This window comes from Ictalurus furcatus, chromosome 19 (assembly GCF_023375685.1).
Source record: "Ictalurus furcatus strain D&B chromosome 19, Billie_1.0, whole genome shotgun sequence".
NCBI lineage: Eukaryota > Metazoa > Chordata > Actinopteri > Siluriformes > Ictaluridae > Ictalurus > Ictalurus furcatus.
This window is the reverse complement of record NC_071273.1, coordinates 1672033-1689534: the sequence shown is the minus strand read 5'-3', so window position 1 is coordinate 1689534 and position 17502 is coordinate 1672033. Positions and strand designations below refer to the sequence as shown.

The 17502-nt window shown below is 41.0% G+C and overlaps 1 protein-coding gene across 10 annotated transcripts in view; it reads right to left on the bottom strand.

Annotated features, from left to right (window-relative positions):
• Window positions 1-17502, bottom strand: part of cacna1c (calcium channel, voltage-dependent, L type, alpha 1C subunit) — a 315602-nt gene that overhangs the window by 51306 nt on the left and 246794 nt on the right. For all 10 annotated transcript variants that reach the window (XR_008388488.1, XR_008388489.1, XM_053649808.1 and 7 more), the window contains 2 exons: window positions 2917-3054; window positions 2735-2800 (listed from right to left, as the gene is read on the bottom strand). Coding sequence is in view for 8 of the 10 variants with exons in the window: in XM_053649808.1 (XP_053505783.1) it covers window positions 2735-2800; window positions 2917-3054 (204 nt within the window). In the remaining 2 variants the exon portion in view is untranslated. The remainder of the gene's footprint in view (window positions 1-2734; window positions 2801-2916; window positions 3055-17502) is intronic.

Genomic DNA, 17502 nt, shown 5'->3' with positions numbered 1-17502 from the left:
CAATTTATCTCTCATTGGTACAGTTTTGGGTGAATTTTCACTCAGTGCATGAAACCTTTCTCACATCTTATGCCACCACTCTCTGGCTGTCAGTGTTGTAACATCCTGGGAAGATGAAGTGGTGCCTTACATCAGGCCTTAAATACTGAAGAATCTTCCAGCTTCTGTATGCTGCTGAATTTGTCATTGATATGCTAGCATACTAGTAAGTTGGCTTATTTTCTCATAAAAACAGCATGCTTAAGAGAAACATTTTTAAAACACCTGTAGCTCCTCCCAGTTAGAGACAAAGAGGAAGTTACTTTTAGAGGAGGAAGCATTGGCTTGATTTTCACATAATATAATCAGTAATTTTTATGATGAATAGCCTACTTTATTATTCACTCTGCTGAATGTATTGTTCTGTATACTGATGTATCAAATCAAGAGCCTAGTATCGAATGAAACTATACTAGACGTTGTGTTGCTATATATATGCTATATATATATATATATATATATATATATAGAGAGAGAGAGAGAGAGAGAGAGAGAGAAAGAGAAAGAGAAAGAGAGAGAGAATGGCCAAAATAGTTTGAGCTGACATGAAGGCTATGGTAACTCAAATAACCACTGTTTACAACTGTGGTGAACAGAAAGCATCTGACTAAATGTTTAACTTGGGCTACAGCAGAAGACCACATCTGGTTTCACTTCATTGTCCATTAAGAACAGGAAACTAAGGCTACAGTAAGCATAAGCTCATTGAAACTGTCCAGTTTTGGTGAGAAAGCTAAAGTTGCCAGGTGTTGTTCATGCCATGTAAGCACAAGACTGGTTCGCATCAGAGGACCTGCATTATGCATACTTCTATAGCCACCCTCTTGCCATGGCATATGACTTCCTTAGCCACCCTTACACCATGGAGCATGGCTGACACTCACTGAAAAGATGCAAGTAAGCCATTCCCAGGGTACAAGGAAGGCATCAAGGCTCTTCTCTGTTCTAGTGCATAGGTGGTGCACTACCTACCTCAGAAACCAGGTGGGGAAAACACAAGTACACCCAATACCTCAGCAACATGTAGAATCACCTTTAGCAATAATTACAAAGTAAACATTTTCTGTAGGCGTTTATCAGTCTCACACATTGTTTTGGAGACATTTTGGCCTAGTTTTCTTTACAAAATTGTTTCAGTTCATTGATGTTTGTGGGCATTCATTTATGCACAGCTCTCTTAAGATACCACTACATCATCTCAGTGGGGTTGAGGTCTGGAGTTTGACTTGGCCATTCCAACAGCTTGTTTTTTTCTTCTTTAGCCATTCAGATATGGATTTGCTGGCATGCTTGGGATCATTGTCAGTTGGTATGAGGAGCTGGTGGTGATATACTGTGTTTGGTTTTGGCCAAACACGGCACTGTGCATCATGACCAAACATCTCCACTTTGGTCTCATCAGTCCAAATGATATTGTTTTTGAACTGTAGTGGTTTGTTCAAAAGAATTTTGCAAACCTAAGTCATGCTGCCAAATTATTTTTGGAGAGAAAGTCATGTAGTGTAGCTCTTGGGTTTTTATTTATACTTCCAAGCATTGACCTTGGACTAAATTTGCTGGGATGCCCACTCCTGGGTCTTTTCAGTCATAATTTTCTTTGTTCAAAATATATTGAGAATTTAAACAAATCAAAATTATAAAGGCAGTATCATGAATCGAGTTGAATCATGACCGGAGTGCATCATTACACCCATACTTTGTAGTATTGAAAAAGTATTGAAATTTTGATAACTCATGCAGCTCCAGTACTGACATACTAGCATGATAGTATGTGATTTGTGTCATGGCCCGTCTTCACGGGTATAATTAAATGCTTACTTTTTCTTCAATATTACAAAATCATTATGAAAATAAAAGTGTGTGTGAGTATGACTGTACCAGGTGAAAGAACAAAAAAAAATGGCATTGGCAAAGATAAACATTTTCTTCAGCCATGTGTTGTCCACTCCTTCTACTCCACTGAATAGCAAGCATGGGGAGGAGAGTGTCCCTGCCCCAGTTGACCTCTAATAGCACTTTTTGCAGTTCCCATTGTTAGTGCAACAACATCATCTAAAAAGGTTAGCAAATCAAAGGAAATTAGGCTTATGTCTATCAAATAGTAACACTTCTTCAAATTATTGGTCACTAGAAAAAGGTCATTAGGGTTTAAATGGAGTTTAAATTGTATGGAGTTGTGAATGGACACTACTTCCAGTTCTTGGCTGAGAAGAGTGGAACCAGATTTAATCTTCTGCTGTTGTAGCCCATCCAGGTTTGACATGTTATATGTTCTGAGATGCTTTTCTGCTCACCACTGTTGTAAAGACTGGCTATTTGAGTTACGATTGCTTTACTGTCAGCTCAAACTAGTCAGGCCATTCTCCCTGACCACTCTCAAAAACAAGGTGTGTTTTTTTGTCTGAGGAACCGCCGCTCATTGGATTTTTTTTTTTTTTGCACCATTCTGTGTAAACTCTATAGCCTGTTGTGCATGAAAATCCCAGAAGATCAGCTGTTTATGAAATACTCAAACTAGCCATCAACAACCACGCACAGTTAAAGTTACTGAGATCACATTTTTCCTATTATGATGTTTGTTATAAACTTTGACTGAAGCTCTTGATCTGTATCTGCATGATTTTGTACATTTATGCCTGTATCTATATTGAATATAAAGAAAAGTAAAGACAAAGGATATTGACTGAAGACTTGCCTGCATTCCAATAACAGCGTAGATGAAGAAAAGCATTACTATGAGTAATGCTACATAAGGAAGTGCCTACAGATAGAGAGAAAACAAATACAATCAAAAAGGATTATTTGTATATTTTTATGTTTCATTAATTATTTCATTTTTTAATTAATTTCCAAAATGTAATCTAAGCCACTTCTCACTTGGAAAGATTTGATAAAGGTCCACAGCAATGTTCGAATTCCCTCTCCACGTGAAAGCAGCTTTACCAGTCTCATAACTCGAAAGAGTCGGAAGAAGGTAATGGAAATCCTGGCATTATCTTCTGTATTCTGGAGACCCTTTCAGTATTTCACAGACAGACAAGAAAGCACGAACACACATACACACAGGAACCACCCCATCCCAACATACACATACAGACACAAAAAACACAGATATATTTTTTAATAATATAACTAATATATTCATTTTTTCTCTATTACATCCTACAGTGAGCTCAAGACAAGGAGGCATAAATTACAGTATCAGAACATAACAGAAAGGATGCAGAACATAAATCCCCATATTACAAAGATAAATACACATTTTGGACTTGTGTATTCATTCATTCAGTAGTGGAAAAACCATAGGTATTTGTGTACAGAGATGTAGACTGGTCAGTTTAGTCATTTAGTTAAACAATGTCATTTGTTTGGTCATGAAATGAATCAGTACAAACGGTCATTGCAAATCAATCCAAAATTATTTTGACTGATCATATTTATCCCACAATGAAACATTTCTATTCTGATAGTATCTACAAGGAACATGGCTTTACTGAATGGTTTAATTGAAATTCTATTAAATCATATGCTATAGCATTTATAGATCAACTTTGGGAGACAAAGCTGTCTAATAATATTAATATTAATATATATATATATATATATATATATATATATATATATATATATATATATATATATATATATATATATAAATTTCTAGAATATCTTTGTATGTTTTAGCACTACAATTAGTCCCTGTGCACAAAGTGATGTCTTAAAGACATGATTTGTCATGGCTGGAGTGGACAATCCTGTGTCCTGCACAGAGCACTGACCTCAACCACACTTTTAAAGAACTGGAATGCTGACTGCACAGCAGGCCTTCATGTCCAACATCAATTCCCAAACTCTTTAATACTTTTGTGGTTGAACAGGTAGAAATTCCCATAGCCACGTTCCAAAATCTAATCAAAAGCTTTCCAGAACAGGGGAGAGTGTTACAGATGCAAAGGAGGGACCTTCTGCATTCCCATGGTTTTGGAAAAGGATGTTTAATAATCACATCTGGTTGTGATGGCCAAGTGTCCAGGAAGCATTCGTTATTACAGAAATAATTTTTTATTACTTTTCTTTTTGCTGTGTTGCAACATCAAATCTAAATATATCAGAATGGGATTTTTTTCTGCTTCTTTTGAAGTGACTGTCTAAAGAAATTCGATTCAATAAATTATTTAGATGTCCTGAGAAATATTTAAACATAAAAAATCTAAACATTGCTTAATTAATAAAGTATTCACCTTCCAGAGTGATCATAGTCCTTTTGCAGCAATTACAAATCTGAGTTGTTTCAGATGCATCTCTATTAGGGGCTTATTAGGGATTCGATTTGATGCAGAGCACTGGCTTCACAATTTTGATTTGATTCAATTCTCAAAATATTTTGAACAAAATTTGAATGAAGAAAACTTATGACTTATTTCTGAATATTGTAAACAAAATGTACTACAGGTTCACCATATCCTAATAATAAATACATGTGTAAATTTTCCCCAAAATGTTAATTGAATAAACAAACAATGTCTGTACTTGGGACTTTATTGACAGAAACATAATGGGCACTGTGGCAGAAAGAGAGCTACAAAGTCGGCCAAAATGCTTGATCCCATTGCCTCTAGTATTGTTTCAGGGCTACTAAAGAGGCCTTATAACCATTATAATGTGGTCGTGTAACTGTATAATTTATAATCCAGAGCTATCAGACTTCACAAGTGCAGATCTCGCAGGCTCTCCATGAAAGAATGTGATCGTGTGACCAGCATGCTCTATATATATTTTAACTCTATTGGTTGCACAAATTAGGACCTCTGGTGTTCTTGGTAGTATCTGAGCTGGGCCATTTTTTCCCCATTTTGTTATAGTGCTCCAGGAATGTTCAAAACCTTGATCATATTTTTATAACCTTCTCCAGCTATAACATATTTAATGTGAGTGCTGAAGAAATTTAAAATTAATAAATAAATATTAGTCTTAAAAATGTCTTTCCCAAAGCGAGAACCTGTTTTCAGGCTACCATACTCGTATTTTTTGTTCACAGATTCAGAAGACAACGACGCTGCACAACACTTAACTACTAGTTTGTTAAAGAACCTTTTACTTGTAATACAGCACTCTTAGAAACTTAGCACATCTTGATTTGGCAACGTTATTCCACTCTTCCTTGCCAAAATACTCTAGATCTATCGCATCGTGAGTACATCTCCCTATGCAGCCCTTGTAAAGTCATTTCACAGGTTTTCATTAGTACTTTCGCAACAGTGCTCTTTTCCCTATAAGTGTCTTTTTTGACATATGTTTCTAATACACATTTTTTGTTCATATTTATCAAAGTCAAAAGACATTGTGTGTGTAAATTTGAAGTGGATAAACTATATGCAGTGAAAATATTTAAAATAACAAAAACAAAAGAGATAATCATTTCCTCTCATGTATGTATGCATGTATGTATGTATGTACAGACACATTGACATATAGCCCAAACATAATTTTAAAAATGAGAATCAACAGGTAATACATTAATTCCATGGCAAATATATTTTTACCAGTTGGTTTCTGACCTTTGTAATATTGCACCCTGGTAAATGCCAAAACAAAAAAAAAATCAGGAAAAGGCTAGCATTATATCACACAGAGAGTTGCAATGCTCATGTGACCAAAGTGCACCATGACAGATGGTGATGATGACAGATGAGTTGGACATGAAAGGGGCCACAACACCACAATAGACACATTCCACATTTTGGTTGATACAAATCTGCCCAGTAATCTAAGACATGTTTTGTGAGTTTGCATTTCCATGGAGGTGCATGAGTATGACATGCTTGAGCCTGGATGGCTACAATGACTGGAAGGTTAAGTTTAATGAAGGGGATAGACTGTGAGGTTTGATTCCCCGGCAGTTCTTACCATTTGTCTTCCCACAGAGGAATGAGAAGAGGAAGAAGGGTCAGCTGGCTTTAAAGGAAGGAAGACAGATCAAAGATATTGCATTGCTGACCTCATGTCACATAGCTGCCACAAAGGCATTTTATGTTTTATGAGTGTCTGTGTAAGTTTTTCTCTTTTCTCTCTGCACTAGTTGTTGTATTCATTCATTCATTTTCTCTCTCTCTCTCTCTCTCTCTCTCTCTCTCTCTGTCTCTCTGTCTCTGTGTGTGTATGATTGTATTTGCAGTGTCCAGTAAAGACAACATATCTCATAGCATTATCTTTGTCTGCAGCTGAGGGCACTAGAATGCACTATGCCAAAGTGCACACTATCCAAGTCTGAATCTGCAACCCCGAACCGGAGAAAGTCTTTGACTTATTACTTTCACCATTATTGCAGTCTGACCATTAGGATAGTTCCAGTGTGAACTGCCAATTGAGTGTGTTGGATATGCATCAAAATGGGAGACTACTTTCCACACGTGTATGATTATGTTGGTGTGTGAAGGCATAAAGGGTGTACACTGAGTATCTACATGGTATAAAGACATGAAAATACAACCCCAATTCCAAAAAAGTTGGGACACTGTATAAAATGTAAATAAATGTAAATAAAAACAGAATGCAATGATTTACAAGTCTCATAAACCCATATGTTATTCACAATAGAACATAGAAAACACATAAAATGTTTAAACTGAGTAAATGTACCATTATAAGACAAAAATAAGGTAATTTTGAATTTCATGGCTACAACTTTTTTTCTCAAAAAAGTTGGGGCAGGGGCAACAAAAGGCTGGAAAAGTAAGTGTTGTCGAAAACACACTGCCAAGTCAACAAAGGACTTCATCAGGCAAAGAAAGTGGAAGGTTTTAAACTGGCCAAGTCAATCACCAGACCTTAACCCAATTGAGCAGCATTTTACCTCCTGAAGAGGAGACTGAAAGGGAAAACCTTTCATACATGGCGAGTGTATATATATATATATATATATATATATATATATATATATATATATATATATATAGCCATCTAATTTGGTATTTGAATGTATGTAAAAATCCAAAACTAAAATCTCTCATTTAGATAAGTATTCAGATTTTTATTTGGTACTTTGTAGAAGTTCCTTTGGCAGCAATTACAAGATTTTGAGTCTTCTTGGAAGTCTGTACAAGCTTTAAACACTTGTGCAGTTTCTCCCTGGATGTGGAGCTGCATACATCCTTCCCATAATTCTGACCAGTTTCCTCGTCCCTGCTACTGAAATGTGTACCCAAAGCATGATGCTACCACCACCATACTTTACTGTAGAGTGTTAGCCAGTTGTACCTGGTTTTCACAAGACATGAAAGTGCCAATGCTTGGAGTTGATCCCAGAGAGTTAATTTTTTGTGTCATCAGACCAGATAATCTTTTCCTCATGCTCCCAGAGTCCATATCCCTGCTAAATGTTTTTTTTTTGTTTGTTTTTTACTAATGAGCTTCATCTCTCTAGTCACTACCATGAGCAAGGTTTCTGAATTTGGACAGACAGGCAACTCTAGCCAGATTTATGGTGGTTCCTAACTCATTTCACATTAATGGAGCCCACTATACTGTTTGGAGCATTCAAACCTTTAAAAATGGGATTATATCCTCACCCAGATCTGTCTCCACAAGATTTGATTCCAGAGGTCTATAGGAAGTCCCATGAACTTCATGGCTTGGTTTTTAGTCTGACATTCACTGTGAATTGTGGGACCTTATAGACTCAGGTGTATGTCTTTCTAAATCATGTCCAATCAATTCAGATTGCCACAGGTGGACTCCTATTCTAGAGATATTTCAAGATGCACTACATGGCCAAAATGATGTGGACACCTGATTATAACCTCCATATTTGCTTGATGAACATCCCATCCAAAAACAATGGGCATTAATATTGAGTTGTTCCCTCAGCCTCCACTCTTCTTGGAAGGCTTTCTAGTAGAATGTGGAACGTGGCTGTGGGAATTTTATTGAGTCACAAGAGCATTATTGAAGTCAGGCACTGATGTTGGGTGAGGAGGCCTGGCTGTGTCTGTGTTCTGTGTTCCAACTCGTACCAAAGCTGTTCAGTAGGGTTCAGGTGAGGGCTCTGTGGAGATCTCTGGAGTTCTTGTACACCAACTTTGGCAAAGGATCTCTTTATAGACCTCACTTTGTGCACAGGAGCATGTTCATGCTGGAACAGATTCTAGCTAGGTCCCTAAATGCTACATTACAGCATAAATTTACATTTATGGCATTTGCCAGTGACTTGCAAAAGTGCTTTGAAGTCTCCATCAATAAATACATACTCAAACTGGTTCACAAGGTCAGGAACTAAGAAGTTGAGTAGGTAATATAGTACAACACAAGATAATAATAATAATAATAATAATAATAATAATAATAATACAGGTACTATTACTCCTACTACTACTATGAATTATTATTATTATTATGATTATTATTATTATTATTTTGTAAATAAAGTTCTAATTTAAGCACCTCATGAAGAGGTACATCTTTAGTCGGCTAAAGATTCAGCTGTTTGGGCATCTAGGGGAGGTTTATTTCAATGCCTTGGTGCCAGAACAGAGAAGAGTTTTGATTCATGCCTTCCTTGTACCCTGAGGGATTGGGGGACCAAGCAATCCATGCTAGAGTGTTGGAAGGAGCGTGTTGCAGTGCGGGGTGTGATAAGTACTTTAAGGTAGGTGGGTGCTGGTCCATTTTTGGCCTTGTAGGCAAGTATCAGTGTTTTAAACTGGATGCAGGCAGCTACAGGAAGCCAGTTTAGGGAGCGTAGCAATGGGGTGCTGTGGGATAACTTAGGAAGGTTGAAAAAAAAACTGTGCAGCTGCATTCTGGATTAGTTGCAGAGATCAAATTAGTTGCAGGTGCTCAGAGGAAGAGGCAGTCTCAAAATAACAAGGGACTGAACAAGCACCTGAGTGGCCTGTGTGTATAGAAATCGATGAATCCTTCTGATGCTGCAAAGGAGAAATCGGCATGAGCATGACAGATTAGCAATGTGAGAGGAAAAGGACAGGTGATTTTCCATGGTTCCCCCAAGGTTACGTGCTGTGACAGATGACGAGATCTGAGAGTTGTCCAGGGAGATCACAAGATGACATAGGGATGAATCTTTTGGGATGAACAGCAGTTCAGTTTTTCTGGGATTAAGTTGCAACTGATGAGTTGTCATCCATGATAAGATTTCTGCCAGACATGCTGAGTGTCTGAGGGAGGAAAGGAGTGGATGAATTAAGTGTCCTCCGCATAGCAGTGGCTTGAAATCCCATGTCATGAAAACTGAAAACTCTTGGTGAGCATATAACCGAATCAAGAGATAGAGTATAGAGGGAGAACAGAAGAGGACCAAGTTCTAAGCCTTGTGGGACACCAGTGGAGGATCTGTGTAGAGCAGGTGTGGATGCCTTCCATGTCATATAAAGACATTCTAGACAATTGTGTGCTCCTAATACTGTGGCAACAGTTAAAGGCTCACATATGTGTGATAGTCAGGTCTCTACATACTTTTGGTCATACAGTGCAATCAAAGCACACAGGATGCACCTGAGTTCAACTGGGTGTGCATTTAGGAAAAGGTATAAATATTTATCTAAATGAGAAATTTCAGTTTTTGATTTTTTAAAATACATTTACAAAAACTTCTAAAAACATGTTTCCACTTCATGAATTTTGTGTACAAACAGTGCCCTCCAGTAATTTTGATACCTTTGTAAATATGAGCAAAGAAGGCTGTGAAAAATTATCTTTAATGTTTAATTTTTTGCTGTTTTGTTAAAAAATAATACTTTGCTCTCATGGATATAAAGCAACTGCAAACACAACACAGGTTTATCCAAAAAATATCTTTGCTAAATGTAGGTGTGCAACAATTGTTGGCACCCCTATGAATTCATATGAGAAAAATATATTTGAAGTATATTCCCATTCATATTTTAATCACCTGGGTGACTAGGAACAGGAAATTGTTGAATCATGACTTCCTGTTTCACAGGGGTATAAATATGAGGTAACACATAGGCCAATTCCCTTAGTCATTCATAACAATGGGTAAGACCAAGGAATATAGCTGTGATGTGCGGCACAAGGTTGTTGAGCTTCACAAAATGGGAAGTGGCTATAAGAAAATAGCAAAAGCATTGAAAATGCCCATTTCCACCACAAGGGCAATAATTAAGAGGATCCAGTCAACTGGAAATGTTATGAATCAACCGGGAAGAGGATGTTTATCTATATTGTATCAATGCATTGTGAAGAGGACGATTCAAATGGATTCAAACCTCCAAGGATCACAGCTGGAGAACGTCGGGGTTACGCATGTATTTGCATTTAGCATAACAGTATGGGAACGCCTTGTGCGCGTGACCGGTATTTGAAGCTTGTGTAAAATCATGCCTCTACTTATAGGCCTGCCATGATCAGGTGACGTGGCAATTAAGCGCGTATATATATATATATATATATATATATATATATACAGTGAGGGAAAAAAGTATTTGATCCCCTGCTGATTTTGTACGTTTGCCCACTGACAAAGAAATGATCAGTCTATAATTTTAATGGTAGTTGTATTTGAACACTGAGAGACAGAATAACAACAAAAAAATCCAGAAAAACGCATGTCAAAAATTTTATAAATTAATTTGCATTTTAATGAGGGAAAAAAGTATTTGACCCCCTCTCAATCAGAAAGATTTCTGGCTCCCAGGTGTCTTTTATACAGGTAACGAGCTGAGATTAGGAGCACACTCTTAAAGGGAGTGCTCCTAATATCAGTTTGTTACCTGTATAAAAGACACCTGTCCACAGAAGCAATCAATCAGTCATATTCCAAACTCTCCACCATGGCCAAGACCAAAGAGCTCTCCAAGGATGTCAGGGACAAGACTGTAGACCTACACAAGTCTGGAATGGGCTACAAGACCATTGCCAAGCAGCTTGGTGAGAAGGGGACAACAGTTGGTGCGATTATTCGCAAATGGAAGAAGCACAAAAGAACTGTCAATCTCCCTCGGCCTGGGGCTCCATGCAAGATCTCACCTTGTGGAGTTGCATGGATCATGTGAACAGTGAGGAATCAGCCCAGAACTACACGGGAGGATCTTGTCAATGATCTCAAGGCAGCTGGGACCATAGTCACCAAGAAAACAATTGGTAACACACTACGCCGTGAAGGACTGAAATCCTGCAGCGCGCGCAAGGTCCGCTGCTCAAGAAAACACATATACATGCCCGTCTGAAGTTTGCCAATGAACATCTGAATGATTGTGAGGACAACTGGGTGAAAGCGTTGAGGTCAGATGAGACCAAAATGGAGCTCTTTGGCATCAACTCAACTCGCCGTGTTTGGAGGAGGAGGAATGCTGTCTATGACCCCTGGAACACCATCCCCACCGTCAAACATGGAGGTGGAAACATTATGCTTTGGGGTTTTTTTTCTGCTAAGGGGACAGGACAACTTCACCGCATCAAAGGGACGATGGACGGGGCCATGTACCGTCAAATCTTGGGTGAAAACCTCCTTCCCTCAGACAGGGCATTGAAAATGGGTTGTGGATGGATATTCCAGCATGACAATGACCCAAAACACATGGCCAAGGCAACAAAGGAGTGGCTCAAGAAGAAGCACATTAAGGTCCTGGAGTGACCTAGGCAGTCTCCAGACCTTAATCCCATAGAAAATCTGTGGAGAGAGCTGAAGGTTCGAGTTGCCAAACGTCAGCCTCGAAACCTTAATGATTTGGAGAAGATCTGCAAAGAGGAGTGGGACAAAATCCCTCCTGAGATGTGTGCAAACCTGGTGGCCAACTACAAGAAACGTCTGACCTCTGTGATTGCCAACAAGGGTTTTTAAACCAAGTACTAAGTCATGTTTTGCAGAGGGATCAAATACATATTTCCCTCATTAAAATGCAAATCAATTTATAACATTTTTGATGTGTGTTTTTCTGGATTTTTTTGTTGTTATTCTGTCTCTCACTGTTCAAATAAATCTACCATTAAAGTTATAGACTGATCATTTCTTTGTCAGTGGGTAAACATACAAAATCAGCAGGGGATCAAATACTTTTTTCCCTCACTGTATATATATATATATATATATATATATATATATATATATATATGGCACCTGTGAACCACGCCGCCACCCTCTATTATATGAAGCGAAGGCGCAATTCACAGGCCTGCCCTGGTATGACAGTGCTATGCAACGTATCGTTCCCTTCTCAGGGAACAGGGTTACATGCGTAACCCCGACGTTCCCTTTCAAAGGGACCTTCGACGTTGCATTTAGCATAACAGTATGGGAACGGGAATACCCACTCCCACCCACTCTGGATATCCATACCAAGGGTACGGCCTGTTCAAAAATACCCAAGCCCGAGGGTCACTGCAAGACCCTCGGGCCCGGGGTGGAATGGATATCCAGGCTGTAATAACGAATGACTGTGTGTGGTATAGACCACCCTGCAGCTGCACACACATCCTGCAAGGATACCCCTTTGGACAAAGCCTTCGAGGAGGCGACCGCCCTAGTGAAATGAGCTCTTATGCCCAGAGGCGTGGCGAGACCGCGTGTCGTAAACCCTAGAGATCGCTTCCACTATCCAAGTAGAGATGCGCTGCTTTGACACAGCATCACTTTTCCTGTCGCTGCCAAAGCAGACCAGCAGCTGCTCCGACTTACGACACTGGCCGGAGCGGTGGACGTAAGTACAGAGGGCACTTACTGGACACAGCAGGTGCATCCTCTCTTGTTCCGGTGTGAGGAACAGAGGAGAGCAGAAAGCCTGCAACACCACAGGGTGGGCAGCCGATGTAGGCACTTTAGGAATATAATCCGGCCTAGGATACAGGAAGGCCTTGGCTAATCCAGGGGTAAAGTCAAGGCAGGAAAGGGCAACAGAGAGAGCTTGTAGACCTCCCACTCGCTTGAGAGATGTCAGGGCCAGTAAAAGAGCTAACTTTAGAGTCAGAAGCTTCTCAGAGGCTGACTCTAAGGGCTCAAATGGGGCCCCTGACAGACCTTCCAAGACCACAGCAAGGTCCCAGGAAGGTATGCATGGCCTGCAGATGGGCTTCAGCCGTCTGACACCATGCATGAACCTTGAAGTTAGAGGATGTTGCCCCACAGAGGCTCCATCAACAGGGGCATGGTTCATTCATTCAACATTCTTGTAAGAGCTCCAGGACTGTAGCTATTGTGCAGTTCACTGGGTCTAGTTGACGTTCCTCACACCACAAGACAAAAAGCTGCCACTTGAGTGCATACGATTTCCTTGTGGATGGTGCTCTAGCATTTAACATGGTTTCTACAATCTCAGTTGTGAGACCAGAATCTATGAGCTGGTGCCCCCCAGGGGCCAGACCCACAGTTTCCGTAGTTCTGGCCGAGGGTGATAAATCAGCCCTCCGGCTTGAGACAGTAGATCCACTCTAGGGGCTCGAATGGGGCACCCAACAGACCTTCCAGGACCACAAAAGGTCCCAGGAAGGTATGCGCGGCCTGCAGATGGGCCTCAGCCATCTGACACCACGCATGAACCTCGAAGTTAGAGGATGTTGCACCACAGAGGCTCCCTCAACAGGGGCGTGGTTGGCCGAAATGGCGGCCACATAACCCTGATTGTAGAAGGACCCCACCCCTCTGAGAAATGTTCTTGTAGGAGCTCCCGGACTGTAGCTATTGCGCAGTTTACTGGGTCTACAGTGGATCCCTGCGGATGGGAATCTCCCAAGGAGTGCCATCTCGCAGGGATATTATTCCTCAAAACCATGTTCGAGCTGGCCAAAAAGGTGCTACTAGCAGACTGTCTTGGCGAACTCTCGCTAGAGCTTGTGGGAGCAGAGTGATGGGGGGAGCAGCATACAGATGTGACCTAGGCCACATGTGTGGACTCCACCCCAAAGTCTCCCAAGATCCAGCTTTATCTTGTTCAGTGTTGATAGGATTGACACTACACATTTGGGGATAGAAACGACCTCATTGTAGTAGAATCCTATAACCCCTAGAAAAGTTGTCCACTGCACCGGGGAAAGCATACTTTTCTGAGATTCAACCTGAGCCCCAAGCTCTTCATGTGGGCGAGAACAACATCTCGATGTTGAACCGCCAGCTCCCTGGATCATGCTAGAATTAACCAGTTGTCCAGGTAGTTTGGTACACAGGTGCCCTGGAGTCCCAATGGAGCCAGAGTGACATCCATGCACTTCGTGAAGGTGCGAGGGGATAAAGCTAGTGATATTCCCATGTGGAAATATGCACCTTTTAGATCTATCGCCACAAACCAGTTCTCGAACTGAAACTGTGGCACGATAAGTTTGAGCATCAGCCTCTGAACCTGTATCTCCGAAGAGTATGGTTCAGATGATGCAGATCTAAAATTGGCCGCATACTCCCACTTTTTTGCGGAACAGGAAATAATGGCTGTAAACCTCCCTCCCTTCGGGATCGGGGTACATGTTCTATGGCCCCATTGTCCAAAAGGGAGCTTACCTTCTGCGCTAACGTTGGGCTCTGGTCTGTGCTGACTGCTGTGGTGAGCACACCTGTGAACGGGGGGGGGGGTCGAGCTATAACTGGACCCAGTAACCCTTTCTACGGTAGCCAGAACCCATGGAGACACATTTGGCAGTAGTTGCATGCTGCCCAATGGTCTTTTAATGACGTTAACTATTCCACATTCTATTGGAGGGAAGCATCAGATTTTCGTTGACCTGTGACAGCTCGCTGACCAGAGAACACTGAAAACTTGGGGACCGCCTTGGCTAGGGGAGGCGCCCTAACAACCTCATGGCCCCAGATACATCCCTCCACGGCCCCTCAGGACCGCTCTTCTTTGCCTGCTTGGCCTTTATGACCGTTCTCAGATCAGGCCTTGTAGCAGACCGCGACTGTGGCCGCCCGGTTCCCCTGGCTGTCTGCGGGGGATGGTGGGCTGCCATACTCGCCTTCTGGGTCTCCCTCACACTAGTGCTGGCCCAGGCTCCACTCGTGGATGCCCGGGTGACATCGAGACAACAGGGAAGGAACTGGCTTTTTTTTTTAATGCCGCCATATGGCGAGCTCACTCAGCAGGTCTGCTTGGTAGGCCTGCAACCCTGTCATTGTCTGCAGTGACCCCCAAGCAAGACTACTACTGCATAGGCTTGCCCACCAATGCCACAGTGGCCTTACATGGCTTGGATGCAATCCGGCCCCCGTAATTATCTGCCGTCGGTGGAGAGAGGTAGCTCGCAAGCGCCTCCTCCACCTTGAGCGTAGATAAATAGCCATGCCATTCATTCCCACAATGGCCGAATAATCCAACATCGTGGGGTTATGAATATGGCTTATGAGTGGTTTTCCCCCAGAAGCCTGAGATTTTGTCATGCACTTCTGGAAGAAAGGGGAGTTTCTGCAGTGTGAGGGATTTACTTTCACTGGGTAATCACTTCAAGCAGCTATTTATATGCTGCTCTCAGTTTTTAACACATCCTTCTAACTCCTTGGAGTCAGAGAGGAATTATTACACTTTTGGCTTTCCATAGCAGAAGGAGGAGTCGCGACGCGAGCTCCAAAATCCAGCGGAGAACTGAACCCGGAAGACAGAGCAAGAGATAGAGCAGCGCTCGTCTCCGGCTCCTCTTCTGGATCTATAAGAGATCCCCCGAACCTGAGACGGCTGGCTGCCTCGGCAGCGGCCTGCCCAGATCCACGAGACTCTGAAACCCGACTCACTTCGGCTTCCGTTTTTTTTCGAGAAGAGCGCGAGTTGCGAGCCGAGCTGCTTAATGTAGGCATTACCATGCGCAGCCTCTTGAGGCTGCCAATGCATACTACACCGCTAACACTTCATCCAGAAAGTGTGCACTTTTCCCCGTGATGAAACAGGAGCAAGCCGTAACACACTCCTTGAATTCTTTCTCGCTCATTACTTACCTCTCTTTTCCTCTAAAAAAAAGAGATAGAAAAGTTCAGAGATTTTGAGAAAATATCGAGTAGAAATGAAGCGTTTTTGTCACACAAACAACAGATATGCAGTCTCGCTGAAGATAAGGTGGCGTGGTTCACAGGTGCCATATATTTATCATGCAATGCGCTTAATTGCCACGTCACCTGATCATGGCCGGCCTATAAGTAGAGGCATAATTTTACACAAGCTTCAGATACCGGTCACGCTCACAAGGCGTTCCCATACTGCTATGCTAAATGCAACGTCGAAGTTCCCTTTGAAAGGGAACTGCAGAAGTTAGTTGTATCTTGGGATCAGAGAGTCTCCAAAACTACAATCGTAAGTCACAGACTTGATGTTTAGAAGGGTTTCATGTAAAAATTCTGTACTCTTATCCAAAAACAAACTTGAGCATCTTCAGTTTTTGCCAGACACAACTGGAACTTCAAATGGGATCAGATACTATTGCCAGATGAACCACAATAGAGCTTTTTGGTATCATAAGTGGTTTTGGCGCACACAGAGAGGTAGCCATATGGAAAAGTACCTCATGCCCACGGTTAAATATGGTGGTGGCTCTGTAATGTTTTGGTGCTGTTATTCTGCCAGAGGACCTGGAAATTTTGTTAGGATACATGGCATCATGGACTATCAAATATCAACAGATATTAAATAAAAACCTGACTGCCTCTGCCAGAAAGCTTAAAATGGGCCATGGTTAGATATTCCAGCAGGACAATGATCCAAAATATACATCAAAATCAACACAAAAATAGTTTACTGACCACAGAATCAAGGTCCTGCTATGACCATCCCAGTCACCTGACCTGAAACCAATAGAAAACCTGTGGGGTAAACTGAAGAATCAACCAGCATGGGCCTCGAAATTTGAAGGATCTGGAGAGATTCAGTATAGACGAATGGTCTCAGATCCCTTGCCATGTATTCTCCAAACTCATCAGGCATTATAGGAGAATACTCAGAGCTGTTATCTTGGCAAAGGGAGGCAGCACAAAGTATTGAATAAAGGGTGCCAATAATTGTTGCACACAAAGATAAAAAGTGCTTTGTGTGCAATTGTTTAATATCCATGAGAGCAGAGTATTTTTGTGATTTCTTTTTTTTAACAAAAGATCAAAAGGTTAAACAATAGGACAATTTCTCTCAGCCTTCTGTGCTCAGAAGAGCCAAGAGTGACAATATTACTGGAGGGCACTGTACATTGTCAATGTGTACATTTACAAAGGGTGTGAGTAATGTCAACATATTTGTTTTACACACACAAAAAAATATATTATATATATATATATATATATATATATATATATATATATATATATATATATATATACACACACACACACACACACACACACACACACAGTGAGGGAAAAAAGTATTTTATCCCCTGCTGATTTTGTACGTTTGCCCACTGACAAAGAAATTAATCAGTCTATAATTTTAATGGTAGATTTATTTGAACAGTGAGAGACAGAATAACAACAAAAAAATCCAGAAAGACACATGTCAAAAATGTTATAAATTGATTTGCATTTTAATGAGG